Here is a 22,691-nt window from a genome sequence, read left to right on the forward strand (position 1 = left end):
ACTATATACAGAAATGAAGATGGTTTGTAGCCCAAGTAGAGAACAAGATAATTCTTCTTCAACAAATGGCCCAAGCTTGCTTAGCTGTGATCTCCCATATGAACTCCTTTCGTTCTGTGAACCCCATTCATAACATTCATACGAACTCCTTCCACAAGATACTGCTGGTTGTAATACAGGTTATTATAAAGCAGATTTTGTAAAAGCATGGCATTAGGGCGTGTTGATATTTTCAATTGCCAAATCCCAACAATGACTGGTGCTAAAAAGTTGTGGCTTGGTGTAAAACTTCTAAAAATACCCTTTTAAACGAAAAATAAAGCAGTTTAGCTTGGTAAATAGCTTATCGAAATCTTGCTTCTTCAAGTTTTCCTCCTGCTGATAGGAATTAGTAAGTTTTCTTTTTCAATTGTGACGTAACACAGCATTTTGCTGCAACAACTGTATCTACATTAACAGTTAACTGTATCTACATCAATGCTAACCTTACTGCGTAATAATGATGCATTATTTGCATCTATTGGGGGCTGGTTGTAGCAAAAATAAAAGTAGTTAGCAAGCGTTATGACGTTTTGTGAGAGTTTTACTATTATAAGCGTGTGAGAAGTTTTACTATTGTTGGCAAGGTAAGTTTATCTTTGCAATTAAGACTTACAGGTTTGCGGTAGTGTTACTGTTACAATAAACTTTGAAGTGGTGAGGGTGAAACACCATTTTCTTAGCTTTAATTAAACAATGCATAATCCAAAAAGTGTCATGTCCTTTTATGAATTTTTTGTAGGACGTGAATTACTTCGAGTTAAGTTAAAACTACTTTCAGGAGTAGATTTATGTTGGATTGAGTGTTATATACAGCTGAGTTTACCGAAGAGAACGAAGGCATTTTGCTGCTGTGCTTCTTAAAGTTTTCGAGTTCAAAGATTTCTGTTACTGTTTGAATGGCTTCCAAGAGGACGAGGCTTAGTGCATTCACACATATGAGTAACTTCATTGGTACAAGCAGGGAGTTGTTGCCGTCAGAGCTTCCAACTCTTCGAGATGTTTTGCGATTTGGTTTACTGGTAAGAGAACAAAGTTGCGAAGATGTCAGAAATTATCCGACAGCTGCTCTTGCTAAAGATATTTACCCACAAGTTATAGAAAAATGGCAACGAGCAAACAGGTTATTTAAAAGCCCTGTGCTAAATTCGCAAGCTACTGTCCTCAGAAAGATTCGAGAGAGCTGGGAGCAGGCAAAAAACATTTCTCTTGGGAGAGGAAAACTGATGATCAAAGAAGAGTTTACTGCAAAACTTGACAAACTCTTTGACATTCTTAACTGCAAATGTAAAATTGTTAGCTGTTTTGAATTTGGTTGCCCAAAAGATGGTGGATGTAAACAAGAAACTCATGTTATTTGTATTTGCCCTAACCAAATGAAGATCCCTCTGATAGAACTAACATTCATCAAAGGTCAGAGGGAAAAGACTGGTTCAGTTGGACCACATCAGATTGCATTACCAGATCTGCCAGAGCATAAGAGGCAAGTTAAAAGGCAGAAAAGGGAAGAAGATGAGAAAAGAAGGATAGATAAATACAGGCAAAACTGTCAGTCAGATGTTTCGTTTACTTTCTCAGATGATGAAAGTGACAGTGCTCAAACTCAAGATGAGGAAGTCACAGTTCAAATGCCAAGTACATCGGCATCTTCCGCTTATAGCAACAAGCAGTTCTACAACACGTTAGAGATACGTAATGTTGCCATGCAAAGTATCAGATATGGTGTTGGCCTACGTGCCGCAGCTGCCATCTCCACCGCTGCCTTAATAGATGTTGGTTTGATCAGTGAAGAAGACAAGAGTCTTGTAATTGATCATAGTAAAGTCAAGAGGGCCCAAGAAAAAGTTATGAAGTTTCTAGATCAAGCGTTTGATGATCGTTGTAGCAGGGGTGAAATTGACTGTATTTTCTTTGATGGTCGTCAAGATATGACTAAAGTTATGCTGAAAGCAGATAATTCCGATCGTCAGTTCCCCAGCGTCATTAAAGAAGAGCATTATTGTGTATGTAGTGAGCCAGGTGGAAGATATTTGTACCATTTCACTCCTGAGAAAAGCTTACAGAAAAAACCAGCAGAAGTTATTGCAGACAATCTCGTTGATTTCATTAAGAAGAAGGGTATTGATAACAATCTGCAAGCCATTGGAGGTGATTCAACGAACGCTAATACTGGTTGGGGGGGTGGTTGCATGCACTGGGTAGAGGTGAAACTTGGTCGTAAGCTGGTCTGGTTGGTTTGTTCTCTACACACTAATGAGCTACCCTTACGTCACTTGATCACAAAACTGGATGAAAAGACATTGTCTCATAACAAGTGGACAGGCAAGATTGGAAAAATGCTAGACACTGCTACTGAACTTGAAGTGGATCCTTCGTTTACCAAAATCTCCATTGGAGAGCCTCTTATTTCACTGCATGACGATGTCATAAGGGATCTCTCTACTGATCAAATGTATGGATATAGGATCGCAAAGGCCATAAGGACAGGGCAACTTCCCACAAATCTTGCACTTCTTGAAATAGGTCCCGTGAACCATTCCAGGTGGCTGACAACAGCAAACAGACTGTGTCGCATATGGGTTTCAAATCATGGTTTAAAAGGTGAAACCCTCAACAACTTAAGACTAATAGTGGAATACGTTGTTGGAGTTTACTTTCCGTGCTGGTTCAACATCAAGATAAAGCACACTTGGACAGAAGGTCCTCGTCATATCATGTTTCAGCTGCAACTGCTAAGGCTGCAGAAGGAAGTTGTGGTGGACGCTGTCATGCCATCAATCAAGCGTTCAGCATTATGGTACGCGTTTAGTGAAATGGTAATTCAAACACTCTTGTGCTCAAAAGATATTGAAGAGAGGAAAGTTGGAGTACAAAAGATTGCTGACATTAGGGCTAGAGATGGCTGTACATTGGGTGATCTTTCCGTTCGTCCCAGAAAGACACCTTCAATCAACCCCGATGCTTCTTCTCTGTTGGAGTTAATAGACTGGTCTGTGGGGGTGTATGAACCACCTTTGACCTGCAAATTAACAACAGCTGATAGACCGAGAGCCTACGACAGAAGATTTCACCCCATAAGGTACAAAAGGTTTGACCCCTTGAAGTTACTGGGGTCAACCATGTCACTCACAAAAAGTATGGAAGATTGACCGCGCCGGGTGGATCTGGTCCCTAGAGCCCCCTAAAAAGCCCAAAAAGGGGGTTAATTTCACCCCATAAGATACATGGACCAAACTTGGTGAATACGAAGTTCTATGTCAGGACATCACAAAAATATCAAATCTAACAATATTTTCGAGTGGAAAGGTGATGTAAGACCCCCCGAAAGTGACCCCCCGGGGGGTTAATTTCACCCCATAAGGTACATGGACCAAAGTTGGTCAAAACGAAGTCTTATGTCAGGACATCACAAAAATATCAAATCTAACAATATTTTCGGGTGGAAAGGTGATGTAAGATGCCTTCAAAGTGACTTCCCTTAATGTGACCCCCTCGGAAGGTTTATTTCACCCCATAAAGTACATAGACCAAACTTGGTCAAAATGAAGTCTTATGTCTGGACATCACAAAAATATCAAATCTAACAATATTTTCGGGTGGAAAGGTGATGTAAGATGACTTCAAAGTGACTTCCAATAATGTGACCCCCTCGGAAGGTTTATTTCACCCCATAAAGTACATGGACCAAACTTGGTCAAAACGAAGTCTTATGTCAGGACATCACAAAAATATCAAATCTAACAATAGTTTTGGAAGGAAAGATGATGTAAGACTCCCCCAAAGTGACCCCCCAGGGGGTTAATTGCACACCATAAGGTAGGCTACATGGACTAAAGTAGGTTAAATCGAAGTCTTATTTCAAGGCATAACAAAAATATCAAATCTAACAATATTTTCGGGTGGAAAGGTGATGTAAGATGTCATCAAAGTAACCCCCAGAGGGTTTATTTCATCATAGAGTACATGGACCAAACGTGGTCCAAACGAAGTCTTATAGGTCCTAGGACACCACAAAATATCAAATCTAACAATACTCTCAGTTGGGAAGATGATAAAAGACCTACCCAAAAGTGAATCTCCTCCTATAGTTTAATTTACTTCATTCCTTACTCGAACCAACCTTGGTGTAACGGAAGTGCTATGCCAGGACAGTACCAATGGATTAAATCGAAAAATATTTTTATATAGGTTTTGGTGAAATACATTCACAAGCTGTCCCATGATGCATGAAATGGAACTATAGCCTACTTTACAAAAAGTTTTTGTATAAATCATATTCAGTCAATCGAAAAAAGGCAACAGGACATAACAATACATGGCTTTGTAACACCAAAAACAGAAAGTACATAAGAAGCATATAGGCTACAGTCATGGGCGCCGATCGCTCTCTAAGATTGGTGGGGACATTTACTAGGAAAGAAAGGGCAGACGAGCGAAGCGAGCTGAAATATTGGGGTCTGTTCAACAAACAAACAAATAGGCCTACAGTAGATAGGCTACAAGTCTAATGCAATGTATTTTAATTGTCTGTGTCAGCATTGGACAGCAGAAGTCCAAACACTGCAACTCGGCAACGAGTCTCCGGCGAATTAAAAACGAAGTCCTTGGTTGATCCTTAGCTTGTAATGAAGGTTGATCAAATTCAAAACTTTATTGTGCACATAGCAGACCATTGCATGATTTGGCCGTTTCTGTGTCATGGTAGATCGTAACAAAGTTTTGATACGTCGCAAAGTTGAAAATGAGCGTTCAGCTGAACACGAGCGGGCTGGTGATATGAGCAAAAGTTCCACTTGCGGAAACATTTGCCGAACAGCGGATGGTATCTTCTTGAATATCATTCGAAAATCTTGTGCAAGGGACTCTGTGTCAAAGAACTGAAGATAATCGTCTACCAAATGTGATTGTAGCTTTCCACTAAAGAGTGATTCTTGTAGAATTTTGTAGTGCTCAAGATCGGTCGACTTGAAATAGTCAGTAAGATTTTGCTGCGAGCTGTCAATGACTGCAAAATACTCTGACCGATCGATCTTGAAGTTTAGGAGGTTAACCATGGCCATGTCCATACTGAAGACGATTTGGAACGTGACAAGTCTTTTAAAAATTGGGTAGGGTAAGAGTTTTTTCGATTGAAAAAAAGCTGCCTGCCAGCCTTCCAACTGCTGATTTTCCTATATACATTTTTTTGCCAAACCGGTAAAGACATTTCAGCAGCTCTTAACCTCAATGTAATAATAACTGAAAAAATAGCTTTTTTCTTATACAAAAGTAACACAAGCTACACTTACTGCACTACATGCTTGTACGACTCTTTCAAAGTAATTCTAAAACTCTGCACTGTGTGGTAACCAAATTAAATACAATTTGCGAGTTACACCAGGGTTTCTCTGCTTAATAAAACATTTCTACTACGGTTGGGGCTTCCTCGCATAAAACAAAAATGTTGTCCCCTCCTTTCAATATATTTTAAACGTTTGACTGGTAAAATTGTGACATTCGGGTAATATTTTCCCTTTTACGTTACAAAAATAATGTATAAAGATGGTGGGGACATGTCCCCACTGTCCTATAGGGATCGGCGCCGTGGCTACAGTAGCCAGAAAATTGATCCAAGATCTTGATACGACCACTAAATGTTGACTTAATAGAACAACTGACTATCCAAATAAGACGAAAAAAGTGAAAGCGACAGCAGTGACAATGAAGAATAAAGAAACGACCGTTTACATTTACACAAACAATCTCTGTTTATGAATGAACAGTTACAATAACTGATTAGAGACATGAAGCAAATGGCATTAAACAAAAATTTACTACATTGGGTTTATTGGGTTATTTATTGTAGCAGCTGGAAAATGTTCATTACTGCCGGAATTAACGTTCCAAATGATTCACTTCGAAACGTTTTGATTTGGATAGTCAGTTGTTCGATTAATTCAACATTTAGTGGTCGTATCAAGATCTTCGATCAATTTTCTGGCTACTGTAGCCTATATGCTTCTCATGTACTTTCTGTTTTTGGTGTTACAAAGCCATGTATTGTCATGTCCTGTTGCCTTTTTTCGATTGACTGAATATGATTTATACAAAAACTTTTTGTAAAGTAGGCTATAGTTCCATTTCATGCATCATGCGACAGCTTGTGAATGTATTTCACCAAAACCTAAATAAAAATATTTTTAGATTTAATCCATTGGTAGCCTACTGTCCTGGCATAGCACTTCCGTTACACCAAGGTTGGTTCAAGTAAGGGATGAAGTAAATTAAATTATAGGAGGAGATTCACTTTTGGGTAGGTCTTTTATCATCTTCCCAACTGAGAGTATTGTTAGATTTGATATTTTGTGGTGTCCTATAAGACTTCGTTTTGACCACGTTTGGTCCATGTACTCTATGGTGAAATAAACCCTCTTAGGGTTACTTTGATGACATCTTACATCACCTTTCCACCCGAAAATATTGTTAGATTTGATATTTTTGTTATGCCTTGAAATAAGACTTCGATTTAACCTACTTTAGTCCATGTAGCCTACCTTATGGGGTGCAATTAATCCCCTGGGGGGTCACTTTAGGGGAGTCTTACATCATCTTTCCTTCCAAAACTATTGTTAGATTTGATATTTTTGTGATGTCCTGACACAAGACTTCGTTTTGACCAAGTTTGGTCCATGTACTTTATGGGGTGAAATACACCTTCCGAGGGGGTCACATTAAGGGAAGTCACTTTGAAGTCATCTTACATCACCTTTCCACCCGAAAATATTGTTAGATTTGATATTTTTGTGATGTCCTGACATAAGACTTCATTTTAACCAAGTTTGGTCCATGTACCTTATGGGGTGAAATAAACGTTCCGAGGGGGTCACATTAAGGGAAGTCACTTTGAAGGCATCTTACATCACCTTTCCACCCGAAAATATTGTTAGATTTGATATTTTTGTGATGTCCTGACATAAGACTTCGTTTTGACCAACTTTGGTCCATGTACCTTATGGGGTGAAATTAACCCCCCGGGGGGTCACTTTCGGGGGGGTCTTACATCACCTTTCCACTCGAAAATATTGTTAGATTTGATATTTTTGTGATGTCCTGACATAGAACTTCGTTTTCACCAAGTTTGGTCCATGTACCTTATGGGGTGAAATTAACCCCCTTTTTGGGCTTTTTAGGGGGCTCTAGGGACCAGATCCACCCGGCGCGGTCAATCTTCCATACTTTTTGTGAGTGACATAGTTGACCCCAGTAACTTCAAGGGGTCAAACCTTTTGTACCTTATGGGGTGAAATCTTCTGTCGTAGGCTCCCAGACTATGAAGTAAGGCAGTTTATTGATGAGCCCATGCAAGTTCCAAATTGGCCCTGCCATACCCAGTCAATAGAAAGGTGTGTGAAGCAAGTCACAGAGGCAGCTGGCAGTCACAGAGGCAGCAGCCAAAGTGTATACTCACGAGAAACGTGAAGGCTATATCAGAGGGCAAGAGGCAAGTCGGCGGCTGATGTCAAAGAACGAGTCAAAGCAAGACTTGATGAAACTTGTTATGTAAATATTTTAATTGCTACAAACAAATTTAATGTTCTCTTCAGTTTCTTAGCATCTTTCATGCTTGTAGTAATTTCCGATGTGTTATCCACAGGTATATACACTATACAATAAATAATGTTTCCGAAGTGCCAACATATTTATCTGTCATTGCAAATTCTAGAACAAATTAAATTGAAGTTAAACAAATGTTAATCCTTGACCAGCTTAACAGAATAACTACCGTATAATCTCTGTAATGCTGCACAAATTACATATAGAATTCAGAATGCCTACAACCTATGGTGGGCCTCACATTATACAATAAAAACAACAATGGACAAAATCTTGTAGGTCCTAAGCAAGAACAATGTTGATAAAACTCTGGAAATTGCCTGAATAAGATTGTTTCATGTTAAGAAATGAAAGTGTTGTTTTAATGCCTATTATCGTGAAAAACCAATGCTTTTTCCCATAGCAATTGTTGCTATTTTTTGAAACGCAGATTTACCAAGCTAAACGTTTTGCAAATGCGAAAATATTAGCAGATTCGTGTTTTTCAGATCCAAACACATATTTTTAGACCCCGTCATTGGAGAAATTTGCAAAAAAAAAAAATTCCCAAATCAACACGCCCTAGCATGGCATTATACTCGGACATGAAAGCAAAGAAATGCTGAGTCATGTTTGAAGGAAATGACAAGTCAAATGACATCATGGTTCAAGTCTTGTAGTAAGCAGTTGAGCAGGTTACAAGCTTCGTAATGTCGATTACTTTAAAGGATAATTATTTCTTTCGTTGCTTTCAACTTGAGTGTGATGTGATCTATAACGAAAAAAAAACAGCGCATATGTTACATGATAGCTCACAACGTAAAGACAAGTCCACATGCGACTTTCCTAAGCTCTTGTTGGCATTGTCGTTATCAGCAGCCAGCTGATACACTTCAACAATAATAAATCAAATTTTCGGAAAAGACTTGCTGGAGTAAAATAAGGTTTATCTATTTTGATAAGCTCAAGGCTTAAAATAGATGTTTTAAATTTTTAAAAAAGCATCGAAACTGACATCTCACACCTTTCTTCATAATCTGCTGACAATGCCAGGATGTGTCATTCAAGAACACAAAATGTTACATCTGGTTACAAAAAACAAGTTTGTCGAGTCAACTCGCGTTTTTCATTTTACCTTGGCCACCACATCTCATACTTTGATTATTTTCAACAACCTACCCAGGTAGTTCATTATGCCAACCCACGTTATATCCGCTATATAGCGATAGAAATCCAGCAAGAATGAACAAAACTCCACCTGTCCAGCCGAAAATGAGGGACTTTCCCCAGATGTATCTAAAGTGAACAGAACACGTCATATGACCGAAAGCCAATAGAATAGAATGACAGTTGACTTAACACGCTGGCTGAGAACAATTTATTGCATTGAAAGATTAAATCTCAAAGATTTTGTTCTCATTGATTTTACCCAACAAAATGTTGTAGCCTACATACTAATTAATTTGTTTTTACCACGGTTAGCAAATGACACCAAGTACAAAAGTAAATGGTTTGAAAAGTTGATCAAGCAAGTACAAAGTTGTCTATAACAAGACACAAAACGCATATTCGGTATCTAAAGATATGAAAGTGTAAACAACCAACACAGGCATTGCAAGGTACGCTTGTTGTAAGAACTTTTTCTTGGACTAAGCTTATTTACAGCAGCGGAGCCACAAAGGAACCACGGCACTTGGTCACGTGTCCCCAAAAAAAACGAGAAAAAAACATGTATTTTTTTTATTGTACAATTTTTTTCGGCCGCTTGTTTCACTTTGCTCGCTAAATCACATTCCATTCATTCAACCAGCAGCATTGGTAGCCTATACAGCGTTTCAACAGTTCCTGTCTGATGATTCACCAGCATTATAAAACAAATTTTTCAACAATCCCAAACTTAGCGCCAGTGATTAGAACCAACATTGTCATTAGCTAGCAAACAAATCAACAAATAACCCAAAACAAAATTAATTTGGACCGCAATGATCTACACTTTTACGATATAGGCCTACTTTGTTGAAACTAAAATTAAAATTTTTGCTTTTGCTGAAACGTGATAAAATCACTATAAGTGAGAGGTGTTTGAAGCAAATTAGGCAAAAAACTTTATTTCGCTTGAGAAGTTTATCTCGAAACAAAAATCAATGCAAAGGAATTATGTAACAAAAATAAAACAAAATTTTGAAATACACCGTATTTTGCTTGAAACACTTCCACACGAACTATAGTTTATATTTCTTGCACTTTGCATGCAAACTCGCTCAATATGCACTTCATGACGTTCTCCTGGATTTCGTATTTTTTTTCAAACGCATAAAAAATCAAATTGCTACAATTTCAAAATAGAGGACAGAGATTTTTCCGCCGAAATGAAACGAAATTTTGTGTTAAATAAAAGCAATAGCTAGCTCACCAAAATCAGGTTTCATTGAAAAGTCAAGTCGGTATGTTAAAATTAAAGTAAGTAGCCTACTCCTAGTACCGTACGTGAAAACTTTAGCCCAAAAAAATTAGATTAGCCAACAGTGAAAAATATTGTTCAAACGGGTGCTTTACTTGGGCTCATAGCAGCCTAATTTTGCTTTATTCAGTCCAACTAGGATTATGATTAACAAAAACAAGCTCAGAGTACTGTAGACAAAAAAATTAGAAATTTTGATATCAACTACCTAAACATTTTTTACTTGAGTTCTGTCACAAAAAAATTATTATCTGTAGATAATTACTGTTATCAGAAGAAAAGTTTATGTATTTTTTAACCAATATGAAGACAAAATGATTAGGTTTATAATTTCCGTTTATTGAGTGGCAAAGAAAAATAGATGATAATTATATGTACTTTATGTAAGAAAGCCATCATGGCAATAAAACGATAAAAAATTCAAATATCCCCACCAATGGGTAGCCTACGATTGACCCGTTACAAACATAATAAAAATTTTAACAATGCAGAAACGCATGTAGAATTACTTTTTTCCTTAAAATTAGTCAAGTCTGCACAGTGCACGTGGAAAAACAGCAAACCCTTACTCCATTGATAATTTTGAACTTATTGACTTCAGCTGACAACTAAAAGAGGAAAAACGATCAAAACTCTAATGTGATCGATAGACGATTTATATATACTTGGTTGGTCACAATGTTTTAAAAACACTAACTTCATTAATGACGTACTTTTGAAATAGCTGTGAGCTGTAGATGTCATTCTCCATTTTCACATTAACAGCATAACCAGAAACGGCAACTTCGAGAAATATCCCAGCCAAACAACATAAGAATCCAGCAACACATAGCATAATTTTCTGTTGAAAATTTAACATCAATTAATGTCTCTCCACTGTATTAGGAGGGGAAGTTCACTTGGCAAACATTTTCAACCGCAGATGATGAACTGTTTTATTTTGATCAACGACGCACGAGTACAAAATAATTGACACGGCGAGAAGAACACAATAAACATAACCAGGTCAGAGACTTTAAAGAACCGGCCTGCCAAGCCCCGTGGAGGCAGGGAGCGGCGTGATTATGGGGTGGCGATGCACCCGGAAGGGAAGTCTACCAGCTTAGGTCGCGGGGGCCAGGCTGGGGAGTCTAGGTACCTGTGGAAGGAAAGTGTGGATCGAGAATTTTGTGCGACTCGTCTGCAAAAGTTAGAATGGCGGAACGGGCCAGGGAGACGGGCTTTGCTTTCTGCAAACGCAAAAAGGTCAGCTCACGACGGGCCGGGCGACAGAAGTTTTATAAAGCCAGGCAGCGCCCACGTCTCCATCACGTGACCGTAACACAGGTACGTTTGACTCTTATACCCGGTCTGCCCGTAGGCAGAGCGGATAAACTTTGGGGTCTCCCACGAGGAAGAGAAGCTTAGCTACAAGGACGATTTGAATACTCGTGGGAGACGAAAATTATATAAAATCTGGAGCAAAGGCTCAATTAATTGGTGTAAAAAAAAAGATGGTAAGTGGGAATATATTGTATGCTTTACCTACCGAAAAAGTGTTGACGTTGAACCAACGAGCACAGATGTGCACTGGCCAGACGTTGAGGCAGGTTCGCCCAGATGGGTCGGGGGGACTAGCGATCGAAGCGTAGATATGACTAGGCTTACGTTACCAGGAAAAACAGTCACAAAAACGAATTTAATATACTGTATCAATTTACCTTCTCCACATGTATCAATTTACCTTTTTCATAAAAAGTTATAAAATTCTGATGTTTGTATACTTGGATGCACATTGCAGAAAAAACGTCACATGCCCTTGAAGCCTTATCAATGAACTGTCAAATGAGTTTGGTTTCATCTTTCAAAAACTTTTCTTTAATTTTCCAGACGAAAATAATCATGAGTTAAAAATTTTACAAAAATACTCAAAAAACACACTTTTACAATTTTATGCCATAAAAACACGAGCTAGCTGCATGGTGCAATTTTTGTAGACATTGTTTTCACAGATCTTCCACCTAATGACAATATTTTTGACTAATATTATTTGTAGCCTACATTTCTGTAGGGGAGTTGTATCAAATTACCTTCCGTATCAAATTACCTTCCCTTCCCCTACTATGACGTCACACAATTACTGGCGGGTTTTGAGGTTTGCTGTCTTGCGCGCTCGGATGCTTACTGCAGAGCTTCTGCTGTTGGGAAATTGAGCTTCTGATCGCTGGAATCGTCTTTTCTATGACGTAGCCCCTCCACGAGTGAGCTCGGTGTTCCAAGCTTTCCAGACACGGAGGGAACCTTCGATTGAGAGGGAGGCCACTTTTCTAGCCACCTCTGCTACCCCACGAGCAGGAACACCCAAGGCCGCCAAAGCCCGAGAGCTCAACGGAGCATAGCTCCCGAGGGAGCCTACGACGAACGGAAGTGACAGGACGTCCCTGCAAGGGCGCTTCCTGTCTTTCAATATGTTTACACATAACTCGCCGTACTTGTCGTGTTTCCTGTCGGCGGCTTTTCGAAGGGAATCCGCGCTGTAGTCGAACGGGCAAGTGACGTCACATACAACCGTGACACCGTCAGAGCGTTGCAGGACAATGTAAGGGCGCAAATCAGCACCGCCCGCTTCCATGTGTTGTGGAACCGTACTATCTATGGTAAGCAAGAGTTGCCATTCAAATTTCAGGGCAGGTGACGGAAAACCAGGTGAGTGTAGCTTCATTCAGTGCTGCTATACCACTACCACAGTCTCTATATTAGGCTACTAGTCTGGAAGGTTAACGAAAAAGGCAGTTGTCGTCGCTCGTGAAACAGCGCCCCTAGTGGCGGTACAGTATATTATGAAAGCAAAGTTATGCAAATACAGGCATATTGTCTACTATCAATGGTGAAATTGTGCAAGATATTATGGATGCAGACTTGTTTTTAACGAATGGAGAATGTTTAGGATGTTAGTTACAGTATTTATCTAGAAAAATTCGTTTGGTTTACTTTTCTTAGGCTTGGGTTAGCATGACTACAAGTAGTTAAAAGATGATGTAAGTTCAAATTATAAAGAATTGAATTTTGGCTTCTTCAGCAGAAGACCAAAACGTAGGTTGTTGAAAGGCTGGTTAGTTGATAAACTTTTCTGCCAGGAATATTAGGCACTGGTTAATTTAAAGGAAGGCACTTGTTGCCAATGGAAATTGACCTAGACTCAAGATTAAACAGTAGGCTACTTTTGTCTATTCAAAGTCTATAAATGTACATAGATATTAATTACATTATGTAGCCTAAATCTAGATAAGGCTATATCAGACATGTGCAAATTATGATGCACATGCACTGGTCAAATCTATACTTGTCACAATCAACAATTTTGCTGTTCATTAAGAATATGTGAATTACAGTCAAAAAATTGCCCATTCTTGTGGCTAGTTTTCTAGGTTAGGCCCAATAAGTTTATTCTAACTTGCCATTGAATATTTATTTTTTGTCAGTTTACACTACAGACTGCAGATATACTGGCAAAAAAACTTGTTTGTTTACTACTGATAAAAATATAAAGTTACGTTACGTATGTTATCTCCTTTCTTGTTCCACTTAAGATATTTTGCACCAAAATGAAGAAGTGCATAATTTGTCATGACACATTTGTAGCCTATATATTATGAGTTCTTATTCACTACTATAACCATGGTTGATTTTGAGCCAATTCCACTAAAAATAACAGCTAGTTTCATAGAAAAGGAAATACAGCACTTCTATATTTCAGATATGTCACATTTAGCATGTTACTCGTGGGCCACTCATGATATAGAAAACAATTTATATGCATAATACAAATAGAGAATGTTCATAAATACAGTATATATATGTTTATTACAATACAGCAATAAGTGTACAGAAAGGTTTTATATTGTTTTAAAAAGTCATTAAAATGTTGTCACAATGTTTGGAGGCTCTTTAAGACATGAGTGAAGAAGAACTTATCGTACAATATTTTTGATGAGGTATGTTTAACTACACTTAATACTTTTGCAGCTTACTCGTTAACAATTCTCCGCAACAGCATTATATGTTAACCGGGTTATTGTGATTATTCTTGTATTTTTTGTTTTTGTCTTTTTGCATGTATGGTAATTAATATGGACTGATAGGTCTGATGCAAATAAATAGTAATAATAATATTATCAATATCAAATTTGGAAATGTAGCCAATGAAATACATAACTGCAGGTTGAAAAAGTTAGCTGTCGAAAGCATAATATGCAATATACACTATTATGATGGTGCTACTTTAGAAGTGCATTAATTCAATAATTCCGTAGCAATATTTACATTTTGAGGTACCGGTAATGAACCTTCTTTGGGTGCCATTTTTTGCATACTATATATAGCAATTGAACGTGACTTATTTTACACAAAACATATGCATTACATTACTGGTATGCTAAAGAACTATGGCATCAAATGGTCACCCAAGTTTGGAGAGATTAATGGCACTTGAAGATGATTATTCATTACTGAATTTATTTGTATTTTACAGTTGAATGAAGATTTGGAAGGTGGAAATTCGCCTATGACGGGGATATTCCCTTCGAAAAGTGGGGTATTACACCGACATATTGCGCGCAATGAAATTAACAACCTTAATCTGCCTAATGCATATCTCGACTATTGTGAAGAAAGCTTATTGCTGGACTTGGACTGTGCAAGGTATACAGCAATCTATACAGAAACCCTCTACGAAGGCGCTTTTGAAGAACTTTTCTAAACCCTTACTATGTTGACGTGTATTGTTTTCGCTGTAATGGTCAGAAATAAAAAAAACTTAACTTAAGTGCTGTATGCGTATGAGGATTGAGGAGTCATATTTTTGCCACAAGACTTTTTACATGGTAGAAACAAAACAGCTAAACAATCGCATAAGCCAAACAGTGCACTACGTAGCACTCTGAAAAGTATAAGCAATTCTAAAAGCAAACATTGAAGGAGAATTCCTGTTGTATTTTGTTATCCGATTTTGATTTGTACAATAAACATCATAGCATACTTTCATCGTATGCTTTTTCAAGCTGATTTCGTAGCACATTACTTTGAAGAATAAAAAAATAGGCTTTCTATTAACACCGTAACTTAAATAAAGTGCAGTATGCCGGAGTAGTTAGTCTAATGTTCACTCTCGACATTAGATCCCTTCACTGCAGAGTACTTTACCATATCTAAAGTTTTGGCGATACTGCTAAACATTCGAACTGCAGGCACGGTATCACATTCAACTCTTTGACGTTGTCGACCGAAGTAGTGTTCTGCGCCAGCAGCAAACGTTTCTCAAATTATTGCTGGTAAGGACAGGCATCTGAAGCTTTACTTAGTAGCATCTTCTCTCTATTGACATCCCCAACTAAATCTGAAAATCAATGACCTATATCATAAATTACATTTAACAATGTATGTTACAATTAGCACACGTGTTCATCACTAATCAACTATACACAGGGATCATGCCAGATTAGTGAATCTTCTCAATATACGAGTACATTAGCAGTGAGCACCATATGCTTATTGCTTAAATTGAAAAAAAACAAAACATTATATGTGTAACACATTACGTGATTCACTAGGCATAAGCTCTTAATTTTTACTAATGTCAACCGTCATGACATACAACATAAAATTACACTATTTTATTATGTTGATCTTACCTGATGAAACTGTTTTTCCCACTGTGCTGTTGAAACAGAAAACCTTTTTTTTTCACCACTTGGAACTTTGTACAAACAAAATCCCATATTTGTAGTGTTACATCGTGGTAAACAGCAGTTTATTCCACCACATTTACGCTTAACTTGTGACATTATCAATTTAAATAAGCATAACTAAGATAACAAGTAGACTATATAATTGACCTTTAAAACATGACATGCTTAAGATAAAAAAGAATAGAAAATTACAACACAAAAGAAATAAACAAAACATAACCTTTGTCAGCATAACGGCCTTAACTGATCCATTCAATCAAATTTCCAGTCTGTACATAATCAATTAAGATGCTATATATACAAGTTAAATCTCAGGACTTGTAACCTTTGTGACTTTAAATTACTGAACCTGCATATTTACCGGTAGCCTACCATACTCAAAATTGTCTTGCTAATGCTCTTTGTTTACAAATTATTTTTGGGAGTGACTATTTTGAGTGCCACAGATTGAAACATATCAACTTTTTGTTGTATCACTAAATAAAACAACTATATATATACTTTTTTTAAATAAATGTCAACTGAATTAGTTGATCAATCAATGTTTTTGGAAATGATGCTGGCTAAGTAGCATCTGCCAATTACGGTACTAACTTCAAGCCTACTTCAGCTTAAAGCTTCCACAAATATTCAGTAATTAAACCCTTCAATTAAGCTGCTGTATATACTTGGTACATTGAAACTTATGAACTTTAAAGACCACTACTTCAAACTATAAAGTAATCAATTCCTTAGTAATTTGAAAACTCACATCATATTTTAACTACTTGTAGTCATGCTAGATATTAGCTGTAACTAACATCCTACATTAGTTAAAAACAGTCTGCAACCACAATATCATGCAGTTTCACCGTTGATAGTTGGCAATATGCCTGTATTTGCATAGCCTACCTTCCAAGCAGATTCTGAAATTTGACCACAGTCTCTATATTAAAAACTTAAGACTAACTTTGTAGGATAATCTGGTAATAAGAAAAAATAGCCTAGGCCTATTTAGCGGTAATCTGCAAACAGAGATGGGCGTGATCTTGATCTTGAAGATCACAAGTGATCTTGAAGATCAAGATCGTGATCTTCAAGATCACTTTTTTTTTGGTGATCTTGATCTAAGATCACTTTTTTTTGTGTGATCTTGAAGAACAATAAGATCAAGATCACTTTAAAATTGAAGTTTACTTGCTGGAAAGAGGCATTTTTTTAGAACTCGTACTGTACAAAGTAATTAGTGGCAACTCCTAACATTAAGCCACTGTTAATAGATATGTGTTGTGTCCAACAAAAGACGATTTAAAGTCCATCCAGGGTTGCCAGATCCAAAGTAGCTTTGCCTGCCAAATGTTTTATAAAAACCGCCAAAAAACTGCCAAATTTTTCAGGGTTTCAAAAAAAACTGCCAAAAAAACTGCCAAACTGTTAGTGTTAGTAGTTACTTGTCCTGTTAATCAGAAAGGTCATACACCATACTATTTGGTGCTACATATAGCTCTGTCTGATGGTATATTGTCTTAATTTAACTTGATAGACCACTTAGTATGAATAATAAAACACAAACTGCATGTATCAAGCTAAATTAAAACAAACTTTCAAAGGTTGTATGCAGCCACATAGTTGAAGCTATCAAGCATCAACCAAGCGCAACCAGAGGAAGGTGATAAAAACCAATTGGCCTTGTAGTGCATGTTTTTACAAGTGGATGTGGAGCTATTCTGGCATCCGATGGGTTTTCACATGCAGTTATAATATCAAACAGCTGTCTAAAACTTTTGCATCGCAAATATTCTGTTTGAATAAGCTTAACTGAAGGTGATCTACAGTGGCAAATATAAGGGGGGGGGCCACCCCAGGCGGCACGTCTGGGGGCGGCACTTGCAGACTACAATTTTAGATTTCGATTATAATCTGATAAAAAAACGCATGTCATTTTCACATGCTTTTTTACATGCCATATATAATAGACTGCATGTACGGTAGCCTACTGGTGAGGAACTTCCGGTACCAATTCAGCAACTCAAGTCAACAAAATTCCTGGTAGGCTGCACAGTGACCGTGTGCTCTTCGAGACAGTAGCCTCCGGTATAGGTTTATAGCCTACCTGTATGTCAACGTGTTCTGCCCAGCCAGCCATTCATACACAGTACAGCAGCATACCGGTAGGCCAAATACGTTCCGGTTCAAATTTCTACAAGATCTCTGGCCTAAGCTATGCTTTCAACTCAAACGGTGCGACTGCGCATCATTAACCATACCCTGTTAACACTTACAACTGGCAAGAAAATAAATGTCAAAACCGCATCCCTCCAGCTGCCCAGTCCAACTTCAACTTTGGTTGGTGACTGGTGAGACTGGCCAGTGGCCTCTGGTCTGGAGCTTCCATTTCAATAAATCAGGAATTCGGAGTTTCCAGTCCATAAATTAAAGTTTTTTGATGGACTTTCATTAATAAAAGTTTTTGAAAAAACTGTAGTGGTGAGTTGTACCAGTACCGTAATAATTACAGAAAAATGCCAGACACAAAAATAAAAAATGCCAAAAAAATGCCAAACTGCCAAACGTAATTTTCTCCTGCCAAACGCTTTCAAAAAGCGCCAAATTTGTGGAATTTGGCAGGAAAAACGCCAATATGGCAACCCTGAGTCCATCTAATCTGGTCAGTGTTGCCATTTCAAATAAAAAAAAGTTTTCTGTGTTGGTCATAATAAAGAAGTCAACTTCCGTGTAGCCTACTTTATGTTGACTTATAATAAAAATGATTTAACTTTGTTCACAATTTTCATGTGTGAATTTTAAAGAAATGTTTGCTTTCTTTGGCTCAATTTTAGATGTTTCAAAAGTCTAGAATGGCGGTGTTAAAAAATCTGGACTCTAGCCGACTTTGGTCATGTAAAGTGGTTTATTGCAGAAAATCAACCAGACCAAGACTTGTTTACAATGTTTAGGGTCTGAGTAAGGAGCGGTTTGTCTGACCGAAAACCTCTGAACTTTTTTGATTACAGACAACAGTATCAAGGTTGCCAGATGGGTCAATGGTGCAATAAACATTGACATAATACAGTGAAAGTTAAAACTACTTAGTAACACGAATAAAACTCCCACATGAACCAGACAAAAATTTGGTAAAAAATGATGCAGTTCAGAGTTTATTTTTATTTATTTATTATAAATAAAAAGCATAACACTAATTTGGCGACTTTTTCAGTACTAGTGTGTGTAACCTCGGCCTTGGGTGTGACGTTGCGATTATACACAAACTACGTCAACAATTGATAGGCCTAAATAGCAACAGTCACTAACTTATTACAATTCTTAGGCCAGCGATCGAGTAGTTAAAAGTTAACAATACCAACTATATACCTTTACCCAGGTTGCTTATAGTAATTATTTTATGCAACATCATTGATCAAAAACTTAATTTTTTTTTCAAGTAGGCTACACAAAAAGTGATCTTGAAAGTGATCTTGATCTTCAAGATCACGATCTTGATCTTGATCTTCAAGATCACATCATAGTTTGGTGATCTTGATCTTCAAGATCACCTATTCTTGGTGATCTTGATCTTGATCTTCCAGATCACCAATACTGGTGAACTTGCCCATCTCTGTCTGCAAATAAGAATTTAACCTAACAACCTGCAGTTGACATTACTCGGCTAAGCCTGCCTAGTGCCTATAGACTTTTGACTACAACTTGCAAAAGAACTATACTTCCACTTGAGGCGCTGTCTCAAATGCTAGGACACTGCCTTGCATAGCAACGCCATTGACCTTCCAGACTAATAATATAGAGACTGTGGCTATACCATGCATTCCATTTGGTGCCTTGTAAATGGAACATTCAAGAATGACATGGTGAGCAGTTTGTTCCTCCGCGCCTCATTAGCAGGCCGATGAGGGAGCCAAACCCCCAGGGCCGGATTTGCCAGTAGGCAGAGTAGGCAGTTGCCTAGGGCGGCAAATTATTGGGGGCGGCAAAATATACGAATATATTACATTGATAATACTGCACGTGAATATTATAATTCACAACTTAATAAATATGTTATCACATCACACACATTTATAAACAGTGCGGCAAGTCATGTACGGTATGGCAAGTCATCGCCCCTAGAGTACTTCACACTTGGTTGGTTTTCAACAATATATGCTGCTTAGCACTTCTGTTAGTTATCTGTCTCACTTAGTATGGAGGACTAGGCTTTGTCTGTCCAATTTTTATTAATCTTTGTTCGGTTTGTTTCACTGTTAGTAAATTTGAAGGAACCTAGAAAAAATGTTTTTAGTCAATGTTAGCTTGATGGAAAAGTTGCAGGCCATTTTGTGTAGGCCTACTTGCCTTGAAGCTTAAAGTATGTAAACAAGCCAAAAAGTAAGACTAGTAGGCTATACGAAAGAACTTTAGTTTCATGAAGTTTTATAAAAACGGCGGCATTGAGGAAAAATGAGAACAAGTGCCTGTGTTGTATCGAAAAATTGAAAATCACCATCGCAAAATTTTTTTTGGAGGCGGCACTTTTCTCACTGCCTAGAGCAGCACTTAGGCTAAATCCGGCCCTGCAAACCCCACTTGTAGGGGAAGGTGGGGTAAAGCGGACCAACGGGGTAAAGTGGAACCCCGCCTTTTTTTGCTATTAAAGTTTCACTATTGTGCGGATACCATTAAGTTTAGTGAAGCATGACAAAAAGTAGCTGCACACGCCATTATTCAAGGTTTCATGGTTTAGAAGACGCAAAAAAGCACGGAAATTACTTTTTGCACCCTCTGATCTATTGAAAGGTATGTATGGCAACTTACATTATATCTTATGTACATAAGGTAGAAGTTTTTTTGAATGATAAAAATGAGCCTCACTATATCACGTACGCATTACGTAGATTCACTCTTGTTGCTGACTAGCCTAAATTTGGCCAACAGTTAAATTAGTAGTAATGTAGAGGTGGGGTAAAGTGGACCAGTGGTGATCCACTTTACCCCGTCATAAATATTTTTCTTGTTTATGATTTCTTGACCGAATTAGGTGCTGTGTTACTTATAATCTTGTAGCTTATTTTACACAACAGCTGTGTAGGCCTAATTAGCACTCAAGTGGATAGTTGTTCTGATATGGTTGGTTGGTTAATGGTTATTGAATCTTTATCTTCGGACTGACAAAGCCCTGATAGGTTATTCCTGGTAGTTTCGCATACTTGTAGAGGCTCTTGACGCAGGGCCGGTTACCGAGATTAGCTGAGTGAAGGTTCCAATTGCTGAGGTGTTGTTGCCTGAAATTATTCAATCCATTAAGTGCCGCTAAATGGAGAGCAGTCCTGAAATGCGTTGCTCAAGCGCACACCCCGAGAGTCGAACCAGTGCCGCGTAATCTTGAGCCGGGCTCGCAACCACTGAGCTAACGGGGAGGAATATCCCACCAATCATGATCGAGTAGACGAGCTGGTTCTTAACTTAGTTATATTCTTGTTTTTCAGAATGCCTCGTTATCACCAAAGGACATCCTGTGGGCGCATGAAGCCTGCGCTGGTTGCAATGAAGAGGATGGCAACTTTATCTGTGAATTCTGTTTTTTAAAAGAAATTTCAAAGTTTGGTCCGTAATGGACTTATGAACTGCAGTTGTGAAGTTTCATAATGTCTTCACTAATGATGCTAGTTGTAAATAATTTGATTGCGTGGACAAAAATTACAAAATTTGCTCAAAACTTACAACGGTCCAGTTTACCCCACATATTATGTGGGGTAAAGTGGACTATTGGAGGTAATTTTATAATTAAAAAAATTTATATAAAAAAGCTGGCAGTCATCAAAAGCGCACTTTAAAAATTGTCGAAATAGGTTAGAGTTAGCCTAACACTCAAATAAAAAAAGTTAAATTTTTTGGTAAAATCAGTGAACTGTACTGAATTAACCCTTAGGTATTCCACTTTACCCCACCTTCCCCCATGTTGGAATGGAAGCGGCCGATTCCTGTTCGGATCCTGTTAAGCTTAACCCAAGTCGGCCGGAGTAGGTCTATACCAGGAAGGCATGCCACAGGGTGAATACAACAGAATATTCAAAAACTGCCGATAGCTCAGTTGTCCCGTCCGCCCCGATAGCTCAGTTGGTTAGCGCGTGACTTCTGGAACGAAGCTTCAAGATCAAGCTGCGCTGGTTCGACTCTCGGGGTGTGCGCTTGAGCAACGCATTCTAAGGACTGCTCTCCATTCAGCGGCATCTAATGGATGGAATAATTTCCTGCAACAAGACTTTAACAATAGGAAACTTCACTCTGTCAACCTCGGTGACCGGGTCGCGAAATATTTTTTCCTACGAGATTTTTGTCTCATTTACATATTTTGGTAAAAGTTTGTATTAAAACCGTGTGGAATGCAATAGTTTCTCGTTGGCACGGTTGGTTCAGTGGTATCAACCTCCGCCTAGTAATCGTGAGAACGAGGGTTCGACGCCCGTCGAAGTCAAACTTTTTTTTTTTCTTTAAATTAATTTTTGCGGTGCACAATAGCTTTTCAAAAAAGTAGGGTTAGGGAAAGCTTATATTTTATTATCATTGCAGAATTTTATTGGCAAATAGTTATTTCGCAATCTGAATCAACCAATCTCTCAAACGCTTTCGGAAAATCTTACTTTTAAAGTGACTAAAATAAATGAGACAAAAATCTCGTAGGAAAAAAAATTTCGCGACCGGGCCTGTGTCAGTGATTCAAAGCCTCTACAAGTATGCGAAACTGCCAGGATTAAGCTCTGCAAGAAGCTTTCCCTGTCCGAGGATAAAGATTCAATCAACCAATCAACCTCTGGTAAGCCATAAATACTTTTTAAATTTCCACCTAAAATTCCCTCTATAGCCTACCCTGAATCGTCAAAATCGTAAAAATTGCCTCCTATTAAATTAATTTAAAAAAC

At 38.0% G+C, this 22,691-nt stretch overlaps 2 protein-coding genes across 3 annotated transcripts in view; both read right to left on the reverse strand.

Moving 5' to 3' along the window:
- Nucleotides 1–1,958: 1,958 nt before the first annotated feature.
- LOC145780327 (transmembrane protein 134-like) overlaps nt 1,959–22,691 on the reverse strand; it is a 111,977-nt gene continuing 91,244 nt past the window's right edge. The window contains exon 9 of the mRNA XM_082592029.1: nt 1,959–1,971. The gene's annotated coding sequence lies outside the window, so the exon portion shown is untranslated. The remainder of the gene's footprint in view (nt 1,972–22,691) is intronic.
- The window catches only part of LOC145781950 (claudin-4-like), a 19,275-nt gene continuing 4,006 nt past the window's right edge, over nt 7,423–22,691 (reverse strand). Inside the window, exons 4-6 of one of the 2 annotated variants that reach the window (XM_082593660.1) lie at nt 10,786–10,913; nt 8,791–8,907; nt 7,423–8,383 (exon numbers count right to left, since the gene is read on the reverse strand). In XM_082593660.1, the coding sequence (XP_082449786.1) occupies nt 8,329–8,383; nt 8,791–8,907; nt 10,786–10,913 (300 nt within the window). In that variant the 3' untranslated portion in view covers nt 7,423–8,328. Of the gene's footprint in view, nt 8,384–8,790; nt 8,908–10,769; nt 10,914–22,691 lie in introns of both variants that reach the window. The other variant, XM_082593668.1, reaches the window with a different exon arrangement.

The sequence above is a fragment of the Aplidium turbinatum genome, chromosome 1, assembly GCF_918807975.1.
Source record: "Aplidium turbinatum chromosome 1, kaAplTurb1.1, whole genome shotgun sequence".
NCBI lineage: Eukaryota > Metazoa > Chordata > Ascidiacea > Aplousobranchia > Polyclinidae > Aplidium > Aplidium turbinatum.